This window comes from Eutrigla gurnardus (assembly GCF_963514095.1).
Source record: "Eutrigla gurnardus genome assembly, chromosome: 17".
Classification (NCBI taxonomy): domain Eukaryota; kingdom Metazoa; phylum Chordata; class Actinopteri; order Perciformes; family Triglidae; genus Eutrigla; species Eutrigla gurnardus.
In genome coordinates, this window is record NC_139928.1 from 19148554 (window position 1) to 19175674 (window position 27121).

At 46.7% G+C, this 27121-nt stretch overlaps 1 protein-coding gene across 2 annotated transcripts in view; it reads left to right on the forward strand.

Moving 5' to 3' along the window:
* macf1a (microtubule actin crosslinking factor 1a) overlaps positions 1-27121 on the forward strand; it is a 180027-nt gene that overhangs the window by 79457 nt on the left and 73449 nt on the right. Inside the window, exons 1-31 of one of the 2 annotated variants that reach the window (XM_084032229.1) lie at positions 4115-5272; positions 9547-9713; positions 9854-9966; positions 10779-10885; positions 11225-11344; positions 12143-12238; positions 12663-12790; positions 13083-13176; positions 14018-14172; positions 14378-14681; positions 15012-15140; positions 15227-15304; positions 16059-16220; positions 16447-16551; positions 17038-17133; positions 17229-17354; positions 19440-19592; positions 22225-22379; positions 22529-22655; positions 22759-22942; positions 23045-23211; positions 23379-23557; positions 23651-23789; positions 23881-24074; positions 24203-24362; positions 24497-24580; positions 24729-24836; positions 24941-25039; positions 25216-25338; positions 25440-25531; positions 25665-25800. In XM_084032229.1, the coding sequence (XP_083888355.1) occupies positions 4130-5272; positions 9547-9713; positions 9854-9966; positions 10779-10885; positions 11225-11344; positions 12143-12238; positions 12663-12790; positions 13083-13176; positions 14018-14172; positions 14378-14681; positions 15012-15140; positions 15227-15304; positions 16059-16220; positions 16447-16551; positions 17038-17133; positions 17229-17354; positions 19440-19592; positions 22225-22379; positions 22529-22655; positions 22759-22942; positions 23045-23211; positions 23379-23557; positions 23651-23789; positions 23881-24074; positions 24203-24362; positions 24497-24580; positions 24729-24836; positions 24941-25039; positions 25216-25338; positions 25440-25531; positions 25665-25800 (5223 nt within the window). In that variant the 5' untranslated portion in view covers positions 4115-4129. Of the gene's footprint in view, positions 1-4114; positions 5273-9546; positions 9714-9853; positions 9967-10778; positions 10886-11224; positions 11345-12142; positions 12239-12662; positions 12791-13082; positions 13177-14017; positions 14173-14377; positions 14682-15011; positions 15141-15226; positions 15305-16058; positions 16221-16446; positions 16552-17037; positions 17134-17228; positions 17355-19439; positions 19593-22224; positions 22380-22528; positions 22656-22758; positions 22943-23044; positions 23212-23378; positions 23558-23650; positions 23790-23880; positions 24075-24202; positions 24363-24496; positions 24581-24728; positions 24837-24940; positions 25040-25215; positions 25339-25439; positions 25532-25664; positions 25801-27121 lie in introns of those variants that run through there. The other variant, XM_084032230.1, reaches the window with a different exon arrangement.

Here is a 27121-nt window from a genome sequence, read left to right on the forward strand (position 1 = left end):
GTTGAATAAGATAAATATGGTGGTCGTCATTGTCCGTCCACATATTCTGTCATGTTAGTTTTGCCAACATAATCCTTCTAAACTCCTTTATTTGTGAATTGGAATATTCATCTGGGATTTTTTTCTCTGTTGCCTCTCAGGGCTTCTGTAAAAGAAGTCTTTTCATCACATTCCTAACTTCTTCTTTTTTTAGCAGTGGTTAGTTGTGTGACTCAACCTTTTTAAATGTGCTTTTCAGAACAGCTTTGAGATTTAATGATATAAAGACTCTTTATGAGCGACTCGGAGTGCAGATGGAGCCTGATTTCTGATAATTTTATGATCAAAAGAGCGTCTGAACGTCCAGCACACAGCCGTCGTGTCAAAGCGGACACCGGGTTCAGACGGAGGCTGCAGTCTGATGGCCGACAGCTCATGATGCCATGTAGCCACAGTGAAGGGTTGAAATCCTCGGGGGGCTGATTAGTGCTTTTCTCCCATTGGTTCGTTTCCATGTGTGTTAGTGTGTGTCGTCGTGCCTTTTGCTTAATGAGAGAAGATGGATTATCGTTGCTTTTGCCGCCCGTTAGCGGTCTCCATCCATATCTGTCTGCCGTAAAACATTCGTCATACGGTTACTGTATATGCAAATTACTATGAGTTCATACATCTGCACAGATGGCCAATACATTTATTCACTGGTGTAGGAGGACAGTCCAAAATCAGAATGCTTGTCGGCCAGCAATGTGGATTTTCTTCCCTATTTTATACTTCAAATTCTATTATGGCTTCAACAATTCTTTTTAATTCCATCATTAATGAACCTGTACATTATTTGTCTATAATAATGAGAACATAGCAATAAAACAATTTCCCAATATCAAGGATGTTCTATTCTTGATATAGTTTTTCTTTTTTTAACAGTCTACAACGGATTAACAGTCCAACGCCCACAAATACTATGTAGGCTATTATAGCAGAGAGAATCACATCCATCTGTTTTTATCGTCGTTTTAGCGCAGCACTAACAGTTTAAAATCAGATTGAAAAAGGCTATTTTGAGCTAATCCAGTGGATTAAATGTCTGTAAAATCCAGGTACTTCATCACATTGGTGCAGAAATCCCACAAATCCCATGTTGCTATTAAAAAGCCTGCAATGACCTAATACAACCAGGGTTATTGAAAGCTTAGCTTCCTCTGTATAAACCCCCCGCCTCGGCCTTTCATCCTTTCATCAGCCCCTCCTGGTTTTCCTCTGTCCTTTTCAACTTTCTCTTAATTCCCTCAAATCTCTTTCCTCCCTCGCTCCTTCTCCCGTTCGCCCCGGAGCCATTCATAACCTGTAGCCTGATGGACGGATGGAGGCTAAAGGGAATAAATGAAAAAATAAGTAAGAGGGGGGAAACGCTAACCTGCTTCTCATTTATGCTGCAATAGTGTTTTAGATTTGATTTCTCTCTCCTGCTCGCTGTCGTTCAGGGAAGCTTTTAGGTCAAGTGTGTGTGTTTGTGGCATAGAAAGCTGCGAGAGAGAGAGAGACAGAGACAGAGAGAGAGCGAGAGTGTAACGAGGAAGCGGATAGGAGGAGGAGGAGAGCCAAGGAGGGAGGGGTGGATTGCGAGAGTGAGAGATCGAGCAGAAGAGAGTGTGAAGCTGCAGCAGCCGGGAGATAAAAGCTTTTCTCTGCCGGCGTCTGCGAGCGAGGGATAAAGCAGCGGAGCGAAGCCAGCCGAGGGAGAGAGGAATCCGGTCCGCCTGCCGAGAACGCAGCCCCCGGCTTCCCTGAATCAGCAGGCCTGAAACCACACAGCGAACACCAGGACAAGACACACTCCTGGACACGTATGCAGACCAGGCTGACCGGGGGGACCGCCCAACCTCGCAGGCACAAGCGACACTTGTCAATATCAACCCGGATCAATCGGATCAATCCAGCCATGCTTGTCTGACAGAGCCGAGGTTCCCTTCAGCCGGAGACGCCCTGCGTTCCTGCTTGTCCCTGCATGTCTTTGTTTTTAAGGGGAGTGCGGACCCTCTCCTCGTCCTAACCTGCCGCGGTGCTACGTGGAGTTCAGGACCGCCGTTCACCGGACTCTAAATCCCTTTGGCTCTGTTCCAGATACACATCTGTACCCGAAGTAGGTCTGCTACTTCCAACCGGATCTAGACAAGACTTCAGCTAAGCAGACGGAGGACCAGCCTCCCTCCTCCTCCGAGTCCAGCTCCGACTCCTACCAGAGATGCCTCCTCCTAATTAGATCTAGTGGACGTGAGGAGTTATTCAGAGACGAAGAGGCATCAGAGAGGAGAAACTGAACAAGAGCCTCGTGGGTTTTTTTGTCTCTGCATAAAATATAAGGTCTAAATATCCCCCAGCCTCCTGCAAACGGTGGATGTTGTCAGGCTGTTGCATCGTCGCACTGCACCACCTGATGAAGGGGAAGCTTGCTTGAGTAACTGGCAGACTGACACCAGGACACAGGAGGTTTATGATTGGACAGCACTGGCACACAATTCCCAGCCCACTCTGGTCCACAGGGAGTCTAACCTTGGAGTGGGGGGGGGGGGGGGGGGGGGGGATCTGTAGACTGGTACCCAGTGGAGAGGCTAAGCTGTCTGTGGAGCTTAAGGTGGCGTCTGTAGACTGGCACCCCTCAAGGTCTTTTCTGGACTTTATTAGGTTTGATTCCACAGGTATCTGGCTGCCCTGAATGATCGCCATAACGACTGCGAACTTCCACCGCTAATCTCGTCAATGGGAGAAATTAACGCCAGCGATTTCGGATTCCAACTAATTGACAGCAACGGTCCTTTGAGCGAGGGGAACACCCACGAGCTGGAAGCACCGACGTGTCACTTCCAGCTCAATGAGCAGGATAAGTCGTGGGATGATGACGAGGTGAAGCGGCGGGGCGGGAAGCCGATGCTCTGATTGTGTATTTACCACGCTGAGAGAGTATTGGCTGCATCTCCTCAGCAGTCTGTAGCAGCATTAGCTGACTGCACACTTATCCCTCAGCCACAACCACTCTGGGCGCCGTGCTGCCTTGGCAGAATGGGACTTGCCGCTACTACGAGGGATATCGACAGCTTGGTCATTAATACTACTTCCACTACGAGCACCGTGATGGATAGGATTCCTACCGATCTCTGTTGTGTGGCTGACTTGCGTTACGGATCTTACTTCTCTCCTCTTGCACTGCAATAACATTTGCGCGGTCGGAGAGAGAGAGGCATCATTAATTCATGAGCTGAGGTAGCTGCTAGATCCTGGTGTAGATAGAGCTTTTGGATTACTCTGGCACCTGGAACCGACAACAAATCTCAACACCACTTTGTTTGTGGTTTGTGGAGGACGGACCGAGGAATCTGGGAGGACCTGCAGCAGACGAGGGTGCCGTCGTTCTCCGTCAGCCCTCCAATTTAAATGAATTATGACATCAGATCAAGGAGCGAGATACGACCGCCACTGAAATCCCGCAGTGCTTCCACTCAGACGTTCACACTTGGGTCATATGACACACACTGGATCATGCAGTGTGTTTGAGAAGCAGCTGGAGAGTCGTCTCTCTCTCCCACACTTCTCTTTCCTGCCTGAACACATTGCCTTACAACCAGGTAGAAGCTCATCTGCCAAAAGCCTGGTGATAAATCAAACGCCTGACCCTAATTTACCCTTATAGTCCTCCCTTGTGTGACTCTGCTGACATAACCGTGTCCTTGCCTGCGATCACAAGTCCTCTGGGATAAACAGCAGGGCTCTTATAGACACCAGGACTGGCCATTAACCCCCTGAATCCAGGTGAGGTGAAGGGAAGAGGAAGGACAGGTGGGAGCTGTGGCACGTCGGCCTGCAGCTGCCTGCCTCGTGACTGTGACTTCCCTCTCTCTCATACCACCCCTCTCTGATTCCCAGGCGTGTATGTAAGATGCTGCCATGGAAGATGGAGCCGAGCACACGTTCCTCCCAGGATTAATGAGGGAGATGTGACTCGCCAGCCCATCTGAACGTTTCCTCTCTACCGTTACATAAAAAATAAATGTTCAAACCCAACTGAACATTAATGTTCCCTCTCTGATGGATTAACTGCCTGTATTTGTTGCGTTTTCTTTTTCTTGACACACTGTTAAGGGTCATTATCAAAGACATGGGGAACTCCATGGGTTGCGTCAGGCCTCCTCGGGAGGGGGAACTCGGTGGAGCCCCTCCATTATCACCAAAGAAGCGTCTACGTTTCCGACGTAAGCACAAGGGGAAGAAGAACAGGAAGGGAGAGCTGGAACACCATGACTTTGGGAGGCATAGAAGCCACAAGGCTATGGAAAGAGATGAAGAGGATGAAGATGATGAGGAGAAGGCCGCAGTTTTTGAAACAACAGATTTTAGCAAAAGAGCTAGGACTCTTATACCAGTGCCTGATATCCAGTTAACTCATTCCCAGACTAATCTGCACAGCAATACCCTTTCCCCTGGCTCTGTGAGCACCAGCTACGGGGGCCACAGACTACTTGAAGTGTCCCCCACGCCCAGCCCAGCCTGGAGAGGGGTCTTCTGCCTTCCAGGGGAGGAAGACTCCGTTAGCGCCATCATCGATGTCTCCAGCATCCCGAGCCAAACCACAACCACCACCCCAGTCAACACGGCCCCCACACTGGGCAGCACCACTCCCGGGGGAGGGAGGGTCTGTCGAGTTAAGGAGAAAGTCCAAGGGGTCCTTGAGAAACCTTGGATCCTCCGACAAAAGAAGGAGAAAAAAGACAAGGGGAGGGTGGTGAGAGAGGAAAGGGGGGACGGGGGGGTTAAAGGAGGACCAGAAGGACCTGTATCGGTGCTGCGGACCCCTTCAGGGAGGGAGCAGAAAGGTGTGGTCCACATCCGTGAGGTGGATGGTAAGCTCTGCGTGGTGAGGACGGTGTACCCCAGTGATTTCGGCTCTCCGGTGTGGAGGGGTGAGAGTGACAGTGAGGTGGAGGTGTGCAAAGAGCCCCTGGCCCCGTCTCCGGTCGGAGGAAACATTCTCAGAGTCCGAGTGGCCGAGGGGGACAAAACGTGTGCGAGGGATTTCCCCGTGGGATTTAGTCTGGACACGCCGGTTCGAGCGCAGGAGCCGTCTTCTCTGTTGGAGTCGGGCTATGCCAGCGACCTGCCGCTGACCTCTCCAGAAACAGCCGGGACCACTCCCAGTCAGACCGACTGGGGGGGGCTGACCAGTAGCTCGTCAGAGAGGCTGGACTCCATGATGGAGAGTCCTCTGTCACTGCAACAGGCCACTGTAAAGTACCTGCCCCAGGTTTGCCTCTATCTTCCTCTCCATCCGTCCTGTAACATCCAATCCATCAGGCTGACCCGCATGCTCTCACCAATCATAGGCTTCGTTACCAGGAGAAACAGATTTCATTAATGACAACATGGTGATGGGAGTTCTCTACTCAACCATTTGGGTTCTTTTGCATTAAACTCCTGCTTTGTTGTTGAACCCCCCTTTTCAACCAGTGGTCTATAGTGCTGCAGAGAGGCATTGACGGCTCTTGATTTATATAAGTGGGGGCTTTTGAAGCCTTTGGTTGTCAAGTGTGCAGCATGTTAGTGGCCATGTTTGTGTATTGTTATCAGCTCTTAAAAGGCACTATGCCTCCCTCCATTCTTTCCGCCACTGTCCCCAGAGTCTAATCAACGCAGCACAGACCGTCTCCCCCCTCCCTCCCTTTCACCTCCTTCCATCACTCATCATTTTCCTCCCACCACAGACGCTCTCACTACTGACATCTGTTAGAGTGTGAGAGACAGACGGGCCGGGTGTGTGTGTGTTTGTGTGTGTGTGGCTGTTGGTTAATAATCTTATTTTGTGGGGATAAGTCTCGGGTCGCTGTCATATTCTGTAGATTTACATTTGAGCCTTTTTACATTATATTTGACTGTTTATTTGACTGTCTTCAGGGTGTTCTACAGTGTTCTGCCTCCCAGTCGGGCTGGTTATTGTTTGACTGTTTTGCCACTTGTTTCAATACCTTACTTTGAGGAATAAATGAAAATTTCATGTCCCCCTGGCCAAGATCACACAAAGCATACTGCTGTCACTTTACATTTTCCCTAAGAACATTTTTTATTATGACACACATAAGACGAATCCTTTTTTAGTTATTATTTTCAGTAAAGGGAGAAGAGCTCTATTTTTCCCTTTTCTACCAAGATAGCGAGCTAGACAGCAACTCGTGAAATATTTGTGATTATTGAGTGTTTTATATCTGAATATGCATCCATACACATATGTTCAGACCCCTTCTTATCATTCCAGACCAGTGTTTCTTTGTGCAGTAGGTGAAAAATGAGGGAGAGAGATAGTTTGTCTTCAGCTTGAAATCAAGGCTACTGCAGCCACTGCAGTGATACGGCTGACTTTTTGTTCATGCCTCCTGTCTGAGCAGTACGGCAGCTGACGCCACGTCAGGTTGTGTTTAGGGCAACACGTCTCCTTTGATGCACAGTCGCTGAGTCATGAGAAACACTTACAGCTGATACTGTGGATCCACAGAGATCGCTGCTTCTTTTCCTGGGCAGCAATAATCAATAGTGCTGTGTGTTCCCGTGTCATGAGAGGGCTGTGTGGATGCGGCGGGATTTAAAGTGCAGCTGTCCTTTGTACGTGGTTGTGTGTGACGCCCTTCTCTGCATAAAAAGGGATTTGAAATGCGCATTTATCAGAGAGACGGCTGGTTGGTGGAGCCTCGAGGGGATTCCTAGCGCTGCTCAAATGGATCCATAAACCCGTCCTAGTGTGTCTGAAGATATCCAGCTGCCCATCTTTCATCTATCTCTCCTTCATCCATCCTGGTTGCTTAAGGACTTGAAGTCTACTTTTGATTTAAATGCCAGTGGAACAATTTCTTCTCTTTCTGCCCATTCTCTCCTCGCTGTTACCTCATCCCTCCCCCCTCCCTCCCTCCCTCCCTCCCTCCCTCCCCACAAACTTCAAAGAGACCATGTTTCTAGTCCTGAATCGTGGGGAGGGGGCTGCTAGTGGATCATGGATGTGTATGACTATAAAGTCTCTGCAGCCGCCTCAACCAAATATCTACGTGCATCACATTTGTATGTTTATCTGCACTGCTTATAATACTTAATACTATACTTGTATATGGTACATGTAGTCTAACACCCGACAGCAGGGATAGGTGTGAGGTCTTAACACCAGGACTTAAAACATGCACACAATGTGAGGTGTTTATACTCCAGGGGACTCGTATTCGGAGCCAAGCTCCTGGTCGCCCTCAGGGAGGTGATGAGTCGCCCGCAGGCACGTTCTAAAAATAACACACTCACCTGTAGAGTTGTTGGGTTGGGCCAGCTTATTTGAAAAATGATCCATCGTTCTGCGCTGAGCGGTTTCAGCTGTTGAACCAAATGATCGTACTCGCCGAGGTCGTTTCCTCGCTCACAAACTCCGATGAACCCTCGTAGGCCGGAGGTTCGGTCCTCCCTCCCTACGAGCTCCAGCCTCCCCTTCATCCAGAACAAGTCTCTACCTCTCCCGACATTTTGACGCCCGCTGATATTCCGTATCATAGCAACCGGACGCAATTATGTTATGATATAATAACCTCATAAAGCGGAGTAGATTACAGGTGCAGTCTCAATAGGACAAGTTACAGCGTCGCAGCAGTCAATCTAGTTAATTAACCCTTTGATAAGTCCCGCCCCTCAAACACATACTGGCCAATCATAGCGTAGCATCGGCCAGCTGTTGGCCAGCTTGTGGAGAAAAAGTTGAATTTCTACATAAAAACCTGTGGTCCTAACATCAGCAGTGTTAGCACATCATTAACTAGCGTTAGCACTTCTGTACTTTGCTAGCTACTGAAGGTATACTCTGATATGTATGTATATGTATATATAAATGTATATATATAGACGTGCACAGCAGTAAGTGGTGGAGGAGAGGTTTTATTGGAGTGCAGGCTGTGCAGATGCAGCCCTCACACAGAGTGCTGTATCAATATTCAGATGGAGGATTAGAGGCTCTGCTTCTCTGCAAAGGAGGTGGTGGATGCATACAGAGAGCCGGCGTCCTGCAGGAAAACAGGCAGCAGAGTCCACGTTTGGTGGATTCACATTCACGTCACAAACGGCATGCTAGCTCCGTCGTAGACTTTTTGTGTCTCCGGGTTAGTTAGCATGTTGAAAGTGTGACTAACGTGCTGCTAGCTCCGACTGCAGTGAGATTTATTCAGTGTGCTTCTTTTTCCTTTATCATTATCCGTGACCTTGTTGCAGTTTGTGTAGATTTTCTGTGTCTTTCTTTCGATTAACACAAATGTTAACAAATGGTAACTACGTGCAAAGTTGCAAGTCATCTCCTCCCCTCCTCTGCTGGCCTTGTTACTCCTCTACTCCCTCCTCTATCTCACCCCCTCCCCTCCCCTCCCTGTCTTTTTTGGCCATTGCTGCAGTCTCCTGGCACACACTGGACTTTCATACTGCTCTATATTAGCAGCAGAGAGACAGTGAGACAGGGAGGAGGAGATGACAGAGTGATACTGATGGCAGTAACGCAGCCAAGCACTGACAGTTGGTGCAAATGCATCACGCCGCCTTTGTTGCTGTGGACAGTTGGACCTACAGAGGGCGAAGTGAGAGGGAGACCGAGGGGGAAATGGCTAACGTGGTCATGTAGCTCAGTGGGCAGAACATGTAGATGAAGTAGCTGTCAGTCTCCATGGAAGCCTGGTTTCTCTTCAGGGAAACATGGACTTTATGTCCTCGGGGTGCTTTCAGGAGAACAGCATCCATGAAAACACGTTACCAGAAAGTTTAAACAATGTTAGCTGTATGTTTAAAGGTGAGATTTGCTTATCTGATGTTTTGGATTGGTAATGCCCCTTTTAAGGGCTAGTAGGTATCCAAAGTCCCCGGCTGAGGAACATGTTACCTCACATATTAGTCCTGTGTATGAACCTGTCTCTGGTGGTTTGTATGACATCGATGAAAAGCAAAGGGGGAAATGGATGAGAAGGCTGAGCAGATTGATCAGCATCAGAGGCAGAACAGATGAAAGAACATGACAGAGTGAGGAGACAGAAGGGCGTGTGTGTGTGTGTGTGTGTGTGTGTGTGTGTGTGTGTGTGTGTGTGTGTGTGTGTGTGTGTGTGTGTGTGTGTGTGTGTGTGTGTGTGCGTGCGCGTGCGTGTGCGTGTGCGTGTGCGTGTGCGTGCGTGTGCGTGCGTGCGGGATCCACACTGAGGGTTATTGATGATCAGAATGATGAATGAGGAGGTTGAAGGAAGACGACACATACTGCTGTATTTTCCGCAGACTCTTTATGGCTTAAGAGGCTGATTTTGTCTGCTTTATATTGCTATGGCAACCATTGTGGGTATGTCAATAGACAGAATGTAATAAATGCATTGAAAGCTTAAAAGCATGTGTTGAATTCCTATGTTATTTTTAAGAGAATGCACTACGATTGATTCTGCAAAATAGAGTCAGGCCTTAGACTATACTTCTGATTGTTCTGCATAAACAGTGAATCACTATAGTAACCCCTGCTCTGCCTCTTTGTCTCTCCAGATTTCAGAGATCTATGTGAGCGGCGAGTCGGGCGACCTCACAGCCAAAGAGAAGCTGTTGTTATGGAGCCAGCAGGCGACAGAAGGCTGCCCCGGCCTCCGCTGTGTCAACTTCACCTCATCCTGGAGCGACGGACGCATGTTCAACGCTCTGCTGCACAGATACAGGTCAGAGGATGATGATCGAAACTCAACTAAACTGCTACAGATGAAGAAAGTCCTCAAATGCTTGTACACTAAGATGATACAGAAGCGCTCAGAGGCCTTTGAAGCAAACTTAACACATCCCTTGTGTGTCTGTTTTCCAGGCCAGACCTGATCGACATGGAGGCGCTGTCACGGCAGAGTAACCGGGAAAACCTCGAGCAGGCCTTCGACATCGCCGAGTCGCTAGGGGTGACCAGCCTGCTGGACGCTGAGGGTGAGACTGATCTGAATGAATGCACGGCCCAGCTGACTCTCTGCCCATTCTGCTGGAACACAGGCGGACTTTAAGAGTTTGTCTGTTGTAATAGTTCACATTCTTGTTACCGAGCGTTTTCTGGTTTATCCAGCGACACTTAACAAAAGGTCTGAACCCCAGAACCCACCAGCGGGTTTGAAAGGCGTGTTTTCTTTAGAAAATCAGCCAAATTACACCGTTAATCATAGCCAACTGTACAACTGTGAAAACCCATTTTATCGTTGGATTTTCACATTTCTGAAGGTCTTTTTTAACAAAGCATGTGTCATGAAAGCTTCTGTTCTGTTCCTCTGGTATATTAATGCCTCTGAGCCAGAAACAACCATAACAATCTGGATGAAATGTCTTCAAATTCTGTAAAAATGAATTGATTTGATTGTGGAGGTCAAAGGTCACTTAGACCTCTGTCTAGAGCTGTCTTGTTTGTTGCCCTCTTTTATTTTGGAAGGGAGCCGACAAAAGAAGCTGGCAGCCAGCCCTAATGACAGGCGGATGAATGCCAATATATTTAATATGTATTTTATTCACACGAGCACCTTAAAATCAGTCTATTAATTCCTTGTTAGCATCTGATATAGACTTCAGTCACCAGCTGGAAGTTTGACTGATATGTTTGCCTGTCACTCAAGTGAAGCATGACGATGACATCCAGCACTTTTCCTCCTAATCCAGAGGAAAAGGTCATTCAGGAAAACTAACAAACAATAAACGCCAAACTTTCATGTTTGTTTGTTTTTTTCCTAAATGTTTCCATCTTGCTTTCTCTTCAGACGTCGATGTTCCAGCTCCAGACGAGAAGTCGGTCATCACCTACGTCTCCTCCATCTATGATGCCTTCCCCAAAATCCCCGAGGGAGGAGAGGGCATCGCCGCACAGGCACGTCACTATTACTATTATTATTACTACACATCGCTGCATCGCTCTGTGTAGTTCCTGTTTCATATTAGTCAAGCCTGCAGCATCTCCAGTAATGATGTGGAACTTTCAAATAATGATGCACTTAATTGAATAGCGCCGCTCTCATTTATTATAAATGACTTTTTGTCAAATTAAGCCTGTCAAATAAATTCCATCCATCCATCCATCCATTGTCTACCGCTTATCCTGTATTCAGGGTCGCGGGCCTGTCAAATAAATTAAAACTGTTAATTTGCGATATATACGATGTCCAACTGAACATCTCCGTTCTCCTCTACCTATCATTCTCTCCATCAGGAGGTGGACCAGCGCTGGTCAGAGTACCAGTCCAGGTTCTTCTCTCTGCTCCAGTGGAGCCGCCAGCATACGGCCCTCATGGCCAACAAGAACTTCCCCCCAAACCCTGTGGAACTCAAGGTGAGCACCCAGAATCACATCTTTGTTCTTCTGAGACCTTGAGCATGTTTTACTGGGACTTCTAAATCAATACAAATATATTGGTATTAGAGTTTCTGTGAGGACAGAGAGGAGAGGGTCTGAGGAAGACACTAACACTGTTAGTTTTGTAACAACCTTTTCTCCATGACTTAAATGGCTCAGAGCAAACTAAGACTGAATCTAAAATCACTGGACAGTAGCCTCTTTCTCTCTCTGTTGATTATCTTTGGTGTTGTGATCCGAATTCACTCAGTGAAACACAGATAGTTGTTTGCAAATGGATTTGTTAGTGGTGTGAATCACGTCTCTGTGTATTTGCTCAGCCTTTTGTCTTCAGCCCCACCGACATGCAGCCGGGAAGAAAGGGAGCTGCAGCTGCACGTTTCTGCTAAACCTTGAGAGAACAAAATAAAGGGAAAGAGGGAGGGGAGGTTTATTAAAATGGACGACAGCGGACAGAGATGTTGGGTGAAGAATTCAGATTAAATCGGTTTGCAGGAGAGAGATGTGATGTTGAAACAGCAGAGAGATTAATAATGTGAGGAAAGGATGCTTTAATGTCTGCAGTAGTAGAGGAGGGAGGGAAATGAACCAGTTACATAGCTTGAGACGACCCTTAAGAACCGGCTGATGGTGACCCAGAGAAGGAGGCTGTGATGACAGTGAAGTGTTTACCTTCCCTCTGATAACAGGTTTCCACTTGTGTTTGACCTTTAACAAAGCCCGAGTGACCTCCGTAGCACTCATCAGTGACTTCCGTATCTTCCTCCGATTCAGGCACTTTACAACGAGTACGTCCACTTTAAAGAGACGGAGATCCCCACCAAGGAGGTCGAGAAAGGTCACATCGAACATCTCTACAAACTGCTGGAGGTGAGAATGAATGAAAGGAGCATGAATGAGGGAGGCTGAGAACAGAGCGTGGAGACGGAGGAGAGGGTGACAAACATCGGCACCATGTGCATCATGGGGTTCGGCTCAGGGGGATGAGGAAGGATGCGGACGAGAGAGAGTTCACTCAAAGACTACTTTGTCTCCTGAAGCCAAGTCGTCTCCACCGCTCTGCCCTTTTAAACACTGCAGAATCTTCTACTGAACACAAACGCATGATAGATGATAATAGATCCTCCTTTATTCTCACTCAGCTGATTGTACTGAGTGTTGTGACTTATGACTTATCTCTCTGTGTGTGTGTGTGTGTGTGTGTGTGTGTGTGTGTGTGTGTGTGTGTGTGTGTGTGTGTGTGTGTGTGTGTGTGTGTGTGTGTGTGTGTGTGTGTCTCTGTGTGTGTGTCCAGGTGTGGATAGAGTTTGGACGTATCAAGCTCCCTCAGGGCCTCCATCCTAATGACCTGGAGGAGGAGTGGGGCAAACTGATCCTGGAGATGCTGGAAAGAGAGAAGGCTCTACGACCGGCTGTGGAGAGGTACACACCCACACACACACACACACACACGCACACACACACACACACACACACACACATTCATATATCTACTTCCGCAGGTTGCATCCAATTAAAAAAAAAAAGCGCTTTTCAGGGACATGCCCCTTTAACCTCTCTCTCTCTCTCTCTCTCTCTCTCTCTCTCTCTCTCTCTCTCTCTCTCTCTCTCTCTCTCTCTCTCTCTCTCTGTGTGTGTGTGTGTGTGTGTGTGTGTGTGTGTGTGTGTGTGTGTGTGTGTGTGTGTGTGTGTGTGTGTGTGTGTGTGTTTTCAGGCTAGAACTGCTCCTTCAGAGGGCTAATAAGATCCAGAACATGGCTCTGGACTGTGAGGAGAAGCTCACCCTGGCTAAGAACACCCTCCAGGCTGTGAGTACTCCACCTCTCATATCTGATTTTTAATTTCCTCTCACACACACATGCAGGCTCATGGGGTGTGTGTTCGGTGAGTGTTGGATCATTAGTTGTGCTAATTTACAACGTGTTAATATGTTCAGGCTGTAAAAGTAAGTAAGTAACCTTGTGGAACAATAAATAATTACTCACCACACGCTGCGTTCTGCAAACACAGTCTCTCTTCCAGTCTGTCTGTTGCAGTTAGATAATGGACCTCATGCTCTTTGTCCAATTATCTTTACTTTTGTTGGTCTCTGTTGCTAATTGCATAACCCGGGGGTCTGAAACCTGGGTGCCATCTTTAAATGTTTAATCAGGGTGCCATATGAACATCAAACTTAACATTAATTATGGCACTAAATCAACAACAGATCTGGGATTTTAGTCCATCAATACAGGCCACGTGTAAAACAACATTTAAAATAATGTTTCTATCATAATCAGGACATTTTAATTATATATGAGAGCATTAATTAAACTACCGTCTGCCAATGGCTGTGAACGATTGGGATACGGATGAGAGGTCACTTTTTTTTAATCTCCATCCACAATAAGATCCTATATCATCCCGAGTATGACCTATGGAAGATATTCTTTTTACCTTGTCCACATAATTACTGGATTATAGCCTTGGTTTGCAATATATTCATATTTTTCCTGCTGGTTTTGCTGCTGTTTAGTTTTCACTGTATAGTTTACTGAATCCGTGTCTGGGGGAACACTAAACAGCAGAACATTAGCTCATAAAAAAAGAACCATAACACATAAAACAAGGAAGCAAACCTGGTCACACCCTGCCCGCTCTGTCTTCCAGGACATGTCTCGGGTGGAGAGTGGCGAGCCGGTGCAGTGTGAGAGGGAGCTGGCCTGCTACCTGCAGGACTGCGAGTCTCTGATCAGACAGCTGAACCAGGAGCTGAAAGTCCTCCGAGAGGAGAAGTACTACCAGGTGGAGCAGCTGGTGTTCAGGTGGGTTTGACCCGGCTCGGTTTACCAGGAATGAGGGAAGGGTTCGACTCTTATTAATTAGTATAATACAGGGTCCACCAGTTGTGATGTGTTCTACCATTAAAGCTGCTTATTGGGTTCTATGTTGCTGTTCATCCAGTATATAAAGGGACAAAAAAGGAAGAATGATGAATAAGTAACTATTCATCATGTCTCACATCACCAGGGTTTCTTGCCTTCAAGAGGAGCTGGTCTCCCTCAGACTGCAGTGCTCCAGTGTCTACAGGAAAGGCCACTTCTCTCAGGCGCTGGGCTCCACCGGGGCGGATAACACCGCCCAGAGGGCCACGGACGGCGGCCTGACGCTGGGACAGACGCTGCTGGGAGCTGTGGGAGCCGTGGGTGCAGTGGGTGCCGCTCTCCTGAGGCGTCCCACCGCTCGCTCCCAGCTGGTGGCCATGTCGTCATCGGAGGACGAAGGGAACCTGAGGTTCATCTACGAGCTGCTGGGATGGGTGGAGGAGACGCAGGTCAGAATGCAGCCCTTAGAATCAGTCATGAAAGACAATTTATCAAAAACATGCTCTGTTTACAATCATATAAAATCCCTAAGACAAATTAAACTATATTTTGTGTTTTCTAATGCAACTTATGACAACAATGTCATAACATCTTTAATTAAATATGAATTTAAATGGCATTATTATTACCATAACAACGTTAAATCTACATTTAAAAGGCATTAAAAATCTGAAAACATTCAACTGGAGCTTTAAAAAATAAAATAAAAACATATTTAGAAGATAAATAATTTTCAGTGAGATAAAAATAAATATTTGTTTGCCCTTTGTGTGCATCAGGATCTTTTGGAGCGTGCTGAATGGGGCGCAGACCTCCCCTCTGTAGAAAACAACCTCCAAGAGCACAACACCATCCACACTAGAGTGGAGGAGCTAATGAGCAGCCTGCAGGAGGCCCGCAGCTACGAGGTACACGCCTCACACATGCATGAGCACAGAGACGCTGGGGCTGAGAGGCGTGACTCCTAACCATGCTTTACCCTCCTCTCCTTCAGGCTCAAGTGTCCCCAAACTTCAAGAGCAGCTACTCTGAAACCCTGGCCAAGCTGGAGCACCAATACTGCAAACTCCTGGTCAGCCTCACATAAAGAGCTGTGTTTGTGGCTTCTTTGTTTCCCAGTTCACCCGTTCCTCTCTTAATCCCATTACACCATGACACCGCTCTCAAATCTGCATCTGCTCTCTTTCCCCCAAAGCCTCCCCTTCTCTCCTTTGATTTCTTTGTCTCCTCATTCTCGTCTCCTCATATATTTTTTCTTTTTTTGTTTAATTCCCTAAAACTATGAATTTTATTCTGTGAATTAACATAAATTGTGGTTAAATATTCACTTCGGTTTTGTGTGATTTGTAGATGCTCATGTAATGGAGCAACTTAACTGATAATATTATTATATCATAGAAGTAGAGGAGCAGTCACATTAAGGATTTCCTACTCTACTCTCATAAATATATATATATACATATATAGATATGTAATGGAATAATGCCTCTTAAAAGATGAATTGGTCTAATAATTCAATAAATGCCCATAATTCACATATGATTTGAGGCTATTTTACATCAACATTTTCAGATGAGTGGAGAGAAAACATCCAAAATACACATTTAGCTGTTATTTATCTTTTCCCCAAAATTAGTTATGAGATTTTTCTCAGACTCTGAGGCAGAAATCTCCTCTTCAGCAGCTCTGACATCCTCCAAACTTCCATGCAAATGTCGCAGCAGGATATAATCCAAACTAGCAGAGAATGGAGCTGTTTTAAAAAAGACTTCTCTCTGCACTGCTGATCGGCATGGCGATGACTTCTGTTTGTGTGGTTGCCATAGGAGCATTCATCATGGCGCCTGCGGGGCTTGGAGAGCCTGCACTCGTTTGTGTCGAACTGCACCGAGGAGCTGATCTGGCTCAACGAGAGGGAGGAGGAGGAGATCGCCTACGACTGGAGCGACAACAACACCAGCATGAACGCCAAGAGAGAATTATACAGCGTGAGTGGAGGAAGGGGGAGAAGCTGTTCTGAAACCACAAACCTCTGGAAGATCTTATCATATCTCTTATGAGCTCACTTCACAGTTTCTAAACTACGCAATTAAGTTTCCCACATCCATCGGCGGTGTTTACATGGTCACCCAACGCTATTTTTTAACATCAGGCCAGTGCCATAAAAAACCTGTAATCTATTGTTCCATCCCTCCTTTCCTGTTCTGTTTACAGGAAATGAGGTTGGAGCTGGATGAAAAACAAGATGTGATGCGGTCGCTGCAGGAAACGGCCAACCGCCTGTGTCTGGAGAACCATCCAGCCAAACAGACGGTGGAGGTGAGTCTATGAATGTGTCCGGTTGGACTCGGTGACCTTTAAAGACGGTGGCCTTTTTCTTCTGTGATGCATCTGTTGGGACAGTTCAGCCCCAAATGCTTTTGTTCAAATGCTGCTTTCTTTGGGTTGACTGTGCACTTCATGATGAATTGTTTTATGCTGCATTTTTAGAAGACTAGAGAGGGTAAACTGACCTTTTTGGCAAACGGTACCTTTTTCTAATCATAGCCAGTAGAAACAATAAACCTTATGCATCACAAGGGATATTTTTGGCTCTTTATTTTTAAAATCTTCCACCAGATTGAGCTGGTTTTCTGTCTGTAAAACTACAGTAAGATGGTGCAAAACACTTTGGGTTTTCACACTGGTTTCATTCTCCGCCACTGCATCTTACGTGTGTTGTAAGGCAGACATGTGTTCATGCCTGTGGGAGTTTGTACTGTGTGTAACTGCAGTGTAACCCCTCTCCTCTCTGCATGCTACCAGGCTTACAGTGCAGCCCTGCAGACCCAGTGGCAGTGGGTGAACCAGCTCTGTGTGTGCGTGGAGCAGCATCTCAAAGATAACACAGCGTACTTCCAGGTGAGGCGATCCACGTCATGACCTCATAATATAGTTCCCAGTCGTGTGTGTATGATGTCAGTAAATCATTCTCATGTTTCTATCTCTTGTGTCAGTTTATGAGCGATTCTCGGGAATGCGAGTCGTACCTTCGCCAGCTCCAGGAAACCATCAAGAGACAGTACACCTGTGACAAGAACAGCCGACTCAGCAAACTGGAAGACCTCCTGCAGGACTCAATGGTATCCTTCCCCCCTTCACTTTCTGTACTTATGTTTGTATGATGCTTACGTTATCACAAATGTTCCCAGCAATCATTTTATCCCAGCTTACTATGCTCCTTCACGTTTAGAAGCCACGCTGCCACCTTGTGGGCACAGAACACACCTAATCATGACAGGAATCATACAGCCATATCCTAACTATTTCAACATGGTGTTTGAACGCAGCCCAGGAGCAGCAGAGCAGAGTGTTAGCACGCCAGCGTCCTCGGGCAGCCGCAGCATGCCACATGACAGGGAGAAGTAATCTGTTAGAGAGCATCTTTGCTGAGTCATCCCCCCCGTGGCACCTTTGTGAGACTGCCACCTTCACACCTAACACACACACACACACACACACTCTGACTCGAGCAGATGGCGGAGTCGGTGTGCAACGCTCCGCAGGTCAGAGCGGTGAGCGTTTATCCTCAATAAACCGGTGCGTGTCACAGACAGTTTTTCCACAGATCTGTGTGCAGCCCGGATACGTAACATGCTGAATGCATCTGCAATCACCTGCACTCTCACGGTGTTTACGCCTTCGTGTCTGCCTGCTTCTGTTTGTGCAGAGTAATCAGTTTCCAGTTTGCTTTGCTCCATCTCCCTCTGGGAGGGTGAAGCTGATACTAAGAACTGAAGCTTCTGAATAACGATGATAATGATAATCACTTCCCCTCGGGCAGGCAGGTTTATGACTATGATTTTATTGGCTGCAGAACATATGAGTTATACTGGCTGATATTGACCTATCACAGATATATCTGTATTGATGAACCTGCTGGTTGAGTTTGCTTCCAGTTAAAGCGTTTCTGTGTTCGTTTCTGCCCGGTTTCAGTCGGCCAGCATCAGTCGGGCTCCAGGACATTTTAAAGCTTCTCTGATAATGGAATTGTTCCCAGAGTGATGATCGTTGAGCTTGTGGTCATAATTAATTTGCAGCGATGGATTCCTCATGCCCACCACATTGTAATGTATCACTGTGTTAATTGTGTTTCTTCTCACTTTGTCATTTGACTCATTATAATAGTGCCGACTGCAGCGGCCGCCGTCTCAGTGTGAAATTCATTTCCGGGGTGTAATGTACGAGATATTCACACATGTTCCCTCTCTGTACCTGTCTCCCTGCCCGTCTCTCTGTACCGGTCTCCCTGCCCGTCTCCCTGTACCTGTCTCCCTGCCCGTCTCCCTGTACCTGTCTCCCTGCCCGTCTCTCTCTCTAATTAACCCTTAATGACTCTCTCTGCTCGAGGCCAGTAGAAACGCTGCCCGTTAGTGTGAAGAGCACACCTTTTAAATGTTTGATGGTTAGCACCCGAGCTGACACCAGCAGCTTAGTCGGCTTAATCTCATGGGCTAATAGGCTGAACGTTGTTATATATGTATATATATAGAAAATATATATTCTAACAGGAAATATGTGTTTGATATGATTTGTGCTGTTGTCCGGTGGTGTAAAATGAATGTGGCATCGACTGAAGCCACCAGGGTTCTTGCAGCTCAGTGGAATCGGAGACGGATGTTGCCAGTTCTCAAGCGCTTTGATTTTTCCACACACACACACAAGCACAAGCACACTCACACACACACTCACGAACACACACATTTTCCAGTCTCAAATGTCCGTGCGTAACCACAGTTTTCCAGCCGAGAGGATGAAGCCTAATTATATTCATGTTCTCGACTTTAACTCTTGCGTCATCATGAGGTTGATGGTTGTGATTTTCCCAAAATGAAGCGTGAACTTGTTGCTCTGTGTAGTCAAGTTTAGATCATGTGTTGGGAGGTCTTGGTAAATGGGGGGGGATCAGGATTTCATGGAGGACATCCAGGCACTCCAAAGTCTGAGAACAACTAGAAAATAAGCCTTTATTATAGTGACTAAACCATGAAAAAACATATGTCAACCGCTGTAGATTGTTTGTTAAATGTCCTGACTGTGGCTTTTTTTAATTGAATTTGATTTAGCCACTATAATACATTTCCTTCCTGTATATGAAGGACGAAGTATCGCATGAACTATCGGCACTATCGTGACTGAGTGTTGTAATGACTTCCTCTGTCCTGTAGGAGGAGAAGGAGCAGCTGATAGAGTACCGGAGTACGGTGGCGAGCCTCGTGGGCCGGGCCAAGACGGTGGTGCAGCTCCGCCCCCGCAACGCAGAGAGCACCCTGGGAGCCACAACGCCCATCAGAGCCGTCTGCGACTACAGACAGATAGAGGTACGGGACTCCCCATAGACCAACACGTGCACGTTTTACACACTGAAAACCTACATTTGTAGTCGAGCTGAAATAAGCCAGTGTTTCTTTTCCCATCTCAGCTCCCAGAACAACTGGGGTTCATGAATATTAATGATATCGTCGGAAATCAAAATGTCTTGTGTGTCAAGTAGATTAGATCAGCAGTACCAGCTCACCACTGCCCCCTTTCTGTTGTTTTAACCCTCACCCCGACCACCTCCTCTCTGCACCTCCTCTCCAAGCCCCCTTCCACATCCACCTTGTGGCTGCTCTATTTGACCTCCTTCCTCCAGAAGTAGTTTTTTTTTACACTGTTGAGTACGTCTACACCTCGGTGCTCCAAATCCATGAATAAGACACAGAAGGGGTTTGTTTTTGGTAACTGCTCCAGTTGTTTTCACTTGTTTTGGCTCAATTAGGAAGCTATGGAAGGATACCGATTATGATCTCTGACATAATTCTCACAACAGATGCTGAAAAGACGAGAACGAGAAGAGAACTGAAGTTGTGCCTCTTTTATGTAACACACATAGAAACCAGTGACGTCTCCCTCCCTGTCACTCTCAGCTGTGATGTCCTAAGGGAATCTAAAAGCCAATAAATTATACATCTCAGTTGAAAACCAGCACCCATCTCTCCTGCCGCATGGACACACTGCGGCGCCTTCTGCTGCTATTTTTAGCTTAGCTCGATTAGTTCATTGAAGCATACTGTATGAGAGGTATCCAGGTGAAGAAGGAAGGATGGTTCGGTCTTCTGATCTTAAAATAAAGTAAACGCTGAAAGCCTTAATCATAGTTCTACTGAAACATAGCAGTTTGTGCTGATGTTCACCAGACCTCTGGACAAACAAAAAATAATCTTTCTCTCCTTCACTTTCCTGTGTCTCCTTTCTCTCCATACCCTCATCTACCTTTTTTTACCTTTCCCTTCTCACTCCCTCCTCCTCCTCTCCCTCTTCCCTTCCTCTCGTCTGTCGGCTGGGCTGGCAAGACAAACGTCCAGGTATAGCTGCCTATATTCTCCCTCTCTCACCTCAGAGTCTGCACTGCCCTGGTTGCTCCTCTCTTATCAGCTGATGTCAGTTTCACTGTGTTTGATACCTTTCTTGGAATACAAATCAGTTAAACAGTAGCTCTGTTTAAATTGGTTCCTTGTGCTCTGAAACCAAAACAGGAAATGGAAATGCCTTATCAGAACGAATATGCTAAATTGTGTTTATTGTTACATATTATATAAAAAAAGAGGACCACATGGTTTGTATGTGCTCTGCACATGGCAACCTGTTGTGTCTTATGGGATAAGAACGTCTGGACGTTGTCACTCTAACAAATTGAGGGTATTAGCGACAAAAAAACGTAATTTAAGTAAAAAATTGAAAAATACTTTGTAAGGGAAAATGAAAATGCCTGAAAGAAGCTGTAATTTGGACAGAAAATCCTGTTTCATCTCCACCATGTATTTACTGTCCTGCTGTATGAATGTTTTCATACAGACTAAAGGTGAGGATGAAACTCGGAGTAGTCGCAGGTTTGGAGACGGCATCAGTGTTGATAAGGGTGGGATGCAACCAGCGAGCTGAACTGAACTGAATTTAACACGAGCTCCTGAGGCTCATTCAGTCAGTCAGTCCAATAAGAAGCTTTAATCTACATTTCATGTATGAACTGTACGTGCATAGCTTTGCATTATTGATGTTTTTAAGATGTGTGTGTGCAGGGAAGGGGTGAGAGAGGGTGGTGGGTGGGGGAGGCAGTACAGCCGTGGCCTTCTTATGTGCAGCCAAACTCAAACTCTTCTCCACAGTCTCACAGCTCCGCCTCGTCTTTATTTCTAATCCCAAACGTACACTGGGTTTCTTTAAATCACCATGTCAGAACTGTTTTCTTGTTGGTGGATTCTTGAAACTCCAGGTGTCAGTATAGCTCACTTTAAAGGGATAGGTGGGGTTGTATTGTGCTTCTCCACAGTCAGGAAACTGACACTGTTATCTTCTAAGCCACCAAACTCTATTGACAGAACTGTGAGTTACTCATCTACTGCTGCCTTCATCATAGTTTGTTTGCATTATTGTGTGACTTTGGTGAATCCGAAGTAACTAAAATGTCTAATCTGAAGGCGAGGTGAAGCTTTAGCTCCCATGCTGGTACTCCGCTCTGTTTCTCCACCTCCATCTACTGTAGGTGAAGCACTGATTATGGAAAAGCACCTCATTCAACCCAACTTCAAAACATCACAACTATCCCTTAAGTTGTTCACATCGTTCCTGTATCAAGATCTCTAATATCATATCATTCTAGGGCTTCTGCTAACTTCATGAGTGTTTCTATTTTGTGTTGCATTATGGATCAGTTTTTGGTTTACGTGTTTTCACTTCTCTCCTCCCCGACTCTTCCTCTTTTCCACCTGACCTCTCCTCCATCCATCCCGTCTCCCTTTTAATGAATCCAAATCCTTCCATTCTTGTCATTTTCTCTTTTACTTTTCATCTTGTTCTTCATCTGCTCCTCTTCCCTTCCTCGTTCCCACCATCTGTAATTCCCCCTCTTTCTGTGCTCCATCTATCCTTCCCTCTGTTCTTCCATCCATCCGCTCCCCTGCCGGCTCTCAGATCACAATAACCCGAGGAGAGGAGTGTGTGCTGGAGGACAACTCCCAGAGGACAAAGTGGAAGGTCATCAGCACGACGGGGAACGAGGCCATGGTTCCCTCGGTGTGTTTCACCGTCCCGCCTCCCAACCAGGAGGCCATCGACACAGCCAGCAGGTGAGACACACACCTGAAACCCAACATAAACAACAGGTTACCGTTGGTGACAGAGTCCAGGAGTAAAGTCACTTTTTCTACACAGTTGACACCACATTTCAGCATCAAACCCTTCTGGAAACATCTCTGGTGTTTGCTTGTGTGTGCAGGGCCGAGCAGCTGTACCAGAAGGTCATGTCTCTGTGGCACCAGCTGCATGTGAACATGAAGAGTGTGGTGTCCTGGCACTACCTGCTCAAAGACATCCGGACTGTCTCCGGCTGGAGCCTGGACACAGTGAGACTCTCTCTACCTTTTTATTCTGCTGTGTGATCTGTTGCTCTTTCTCCGGTCCGTCCTGTTCCCGTCCTCTCTTACCTTCTGCCCTTCTGCCTGTCAGGTTCGCTGTCAGACTCCGGCAGAGCGGCAGCAGGTCCTGGATCACCTGGAGTCCCAGTTGGCCGACTTCCTGTCCGACAGCAAAGAGAGCGCCGTGTTCACGGCAGGCGAGAGACGAGAGCTGGAGAAGGAGGTCCAGCAGGCTCAGCAGCACTGCCAGGACCTGCTGCTCAACATGGAGACAGGTGAGACAAATCATCACACACTTTACTTGAGGGTTCTATTTCCGTGCCACTTCTCCTTCCGCTCCACTAACTCTTCTTCTTTCTCCTCTGCTCTCTCTCCAGTGGAGAAGGACGAGTCTGTGTCTCGGTCGTACCTGTCGGAGCTGCAGAACATCCACCTTCGTCTGAACGAGGCGGAGCAGAGACTGATGAGGGGGATTCTGACTCCGCCTCCCAGCCGGCTGTCAGGTGGCAGCATTGACAACACTGTCCAGATAGAGGAGCAGAAGGTCAGTGTGAGCCCCATCTGCTGGTTGGAAAGGGCCATAACACATTTTTATTAGAAACATGTCTGGCTGACACTCTTCTTTGTAAACAACTGGCCGCTTTACTTTTTTGAAACGCAGTTTGGTCAGAAGGACGTTGCTGATTCTGCTCTGTATTTTCTCTTGTCCAGAAGCTGCAGTCTGAGCTGGGCGCCCTCCGCTCCAGTTTGGGTGACGTGTCTCGGCGCTGCGTCGCTTTCTTCGAGGAGAAGCCGACCTCCTCCAGCGTTCCCGTCCTCCGGTCTGAACTCAACCAGGCTGTGGAGAAGACGGACAAACTGCACAACCTCTCCTCCGTCTACCTAGAAAAGTAAGAGAGCCTTTTCTCCCGTTTACTGGTTAACTTTGAAATATACGTGAATGTTTGACTTACACCACGTCTCTTTGCATTTCACCTCCTCAGGTTAAAAACAGTAGACGTCCTGATGCGTAGCCTGGATGAAGCGGAGAGCCAGCTCATGAAGCACGAGAGCAGACTCAGTGAAGAGGACATCGTTCCCGCTGACACGACGGCCATTAAAAACCTCAGAGATCAACTCGGGGTAAGTTCTGATAACCGTGAAAAGACTGAAGACAGAAAATCTGGAAACGCACTCTAACCTTTTGTTCTGCATCCTTTCCTTTGTATCTCAGTCGTGGCAGGCGGAGCTCCTCGAGCAGGACGGCGTCTTCCAGTCCCTGCAGCTGGAGGTGGGCCGGGCCAAAGAGGCGGGGGCTCAGCTCAGCAGGCTCCACCCAGACCGCAGCCCCGAGCTGGAGCGCTACCAGGAGACGGCCAATCAGATGGCAGAGAGGTGGAGTGGAGTCAAGAGACAGATGGAGACACGGTGAGCAGGACAAGTTGTTTAGTCTCTGATTATTATAGAAATGTTATGGTAGAACATGGAAGATTTCTGAATTATACGACCTGTTCTTATAATAAATGCGTCTGTATGTTGAACCTGTTTTGTTGCAGACGGGCCGATCTAGAAGCTGTGAGCTCGGCTCTGCAGCAGTACAGAGACGGTCATTCTGCTCTGATCGGCTGGATCGAAGAAACCACGGAGAGACAAGAAAACACACAACCTGGACAGTCGGACAGCAAGGCGCTGTCTGAACAACTGGCCCAGCAGACGGTGAGCAACGCTGATGTCACTGTGATCTGTGCACTGAATGGATGGTTCTCTGAAATGTTGGAGTCAAATGTTTTAAAACAAAATATGACTTGGATAAATGATACGTGTTGTTTTTGTCTGATTCCCGTCTTCAGGCATTAGTTGCTGAGATTGAACAGAATCAGGCCAAACTAGACGAGTGTCAGACTCACTCCAAACAGTACTGCACCTCAGTGAAGGTAAGAGTCTCTTCTTTCTCTTTGTTCATCATAAACAGCGTGTCAAATATCTGATTTTGAATATTTTTCCAGTTTAGTTTGTGCGTGTCAGTGTAAAATGCTCTCTTTTGCATTCTGACAGTTTACTCATGTCATGACTATTCCTCAGGATTACGAGCTGCAGCTGATGACCTACAGAGCCTTCGTAGAATCGACGCACAAGTCGCCTGTCAAGAGGAGGAGGATGCACTCTTCCTCCGACGCCATCACTCAGGAGGTGAGGATCCAGAGTCCGGTGTATTCGTTTGATTAATAGAACTAATATGTTTCTGAATATTAAGATGATGAAGCACGAATGTCTTCTAATTGTTTCCTCTGCAGTTCATGGACTTGAGAACACGCTACACAGCCTTGGTCACCTTGACAACCCAACATGTGAAGTACATCAGTGATGCACTGAGAAGACTAGAAGAAGAGGAGGTGGGACTTCGGTTCACTATATGATCACTCTCCTGTTTGAATATGTGGATCCATCAGTGATTCAGACAAAAATGAAGCAAAATTCATGGTCGTTACTGGATAAACACGCACTACCGTCGCCAGAGCAAAACACTTGTGAGGATAATAGTTTGATTTATCTTGTGTTTAATCTGCAGAAAGAGGTGGAGGAGGAGAAGCAGGCCAGGGTGGGTCAGGTTTCAGACCTGCTGGGCTGGGTCCAAGGCCTCCAGGGACGGACTGGGGGCCCCAACGCCGAGTCTTCACTCGCTGCTCAACAGGTACAATAGAAATCTGCACAGCATTTCATGTGGTCCAGTGAGAATAATATATAGTAGTATGCTAAAATGGTAGTTGATCGTGACTGTGCGTTCTCCTCAAGGCCATCAGTGAACAGCTGGCAGCCAAGAAGGAGGAAGTGGCCGAAGCCATCAGGAGCACTCAGGCCTTCCTGTCATCAAAACAGGCCAGCAAGTAAGTTCACATCAGCCCACTTCACTTCCTGGTCGACTCCACCGGTGTCCTAGAATCCAACACAGAGCAACTTTACAACCACTGACTGCTCGTCTAGCTGCTTTTCTCACATGAACTCCTCCTGCTGGTCCAGGTTGTCCCCAGAGGAGCGTGCTCTTGTCCAGGCTCAGCTGGAGCAGCTGACGGACACCTACAACCAACTGTGTGACAGCTCCACCCAGCAGCTGCAGCAGCTGGAGCAGCAACTGGCCAAAGAGGAGGAAAGAAAGGTAGATTGGTTGGCGACGGAAAAGGGATTCTACATGTTTTCAGGTTTTGCAAGCTTGTCAAAATGTAACTGTGAACAATGTTGCCGAATACGCCTGCGAGCTAAGCGTGAGTTCATGTGCCAGCGAGAGAGTGTGTGTGTGTTGTACAGCATGTTGTGTGTTCAAAGTGTGCATTTTTCACAAACATCACCACTATTGACGAGTCTCACTCATTGCCTTGGTTTGGTTTAACAAACATCACAGACCCTTTTCAGACGCGTGTCCAGATGATCTAAAAATAACATTTTCTATTTTTGTCACTTTCCTTTGACTCCTTCTTTGTCATTCAAGGAGAAGTTACAAATAATAGAATAAACACGTTTGCAGTTTCACTGGATGACGCTGTCTGAATCGGGCATAAGCATGGAGTGTTTCACCGACACTGTTCTCATAAAAGCCTGCAGTCATACCATTAACGACCCCCACCCTAGTTTTGATCATCTTCATCATCACTGTCACTATCATCACATCTGCTGAACTGCTAACATGGTTAATACGTGGCCTGTGGTGCCGCATGCTGCTAGTCATGCTAGCAGTTGGCTAGAAGTTTTTTGTTAGGTGTCTGTCGCTACAAAATAGTATCATGTTAATTTCTTTATGGAGTAGTAATGTATACCACTGCATAAAGTGACCTCATTTCAGTAGTTTTTACTCCGCATCACGTTTACCCCCATGTACACATGTGCAGTCGACCAGTCACACATCCACATCTGTCAAAAAGAGAACTGAATGTGTGAGAATTACAGGTTTTGATAACTGTTATGTCTTAAATGCTGCACCTCATAACTGATTCCTATGTGAATGTTTTTACAGGGGATTTTAATATGACTTAAAAAATACTCATAGATGTTTTTAAAGGTTTAGAGTGTAAGTGCACCAGAGGCCAGCTATGCAAAAAAAAAAAAACAACCTCAACACATCACCATTTGAGCATGTTGTGTCCAGATCACAAAGTGTGTGAATGCAAGTTTTTGTGTTTGTTCTAATGCATACTATTAATGTGTGAAACTTTCAACCAGCGTTTTGCTTGAAAACCACTAACAGCAGCAAAAGGAGAATTGTGGACAACCGAGCTGTGAGCCAAGGATCAGAATGGGAGGTGGAAAATAAAGCAGGACGTTTGTAAATACGCTCAATCTGCAGATCAGTTTACTGTTCAGTGAGTGTAAGTAAGTGGAAACACAGGACAGTAATGAGTAGTTACATTTTATGTGATACATGGTCAAACGAAACAATCTCCAACGATTGTCTTAAAGTTGTCCTATAGATAATTTTGCCTTCG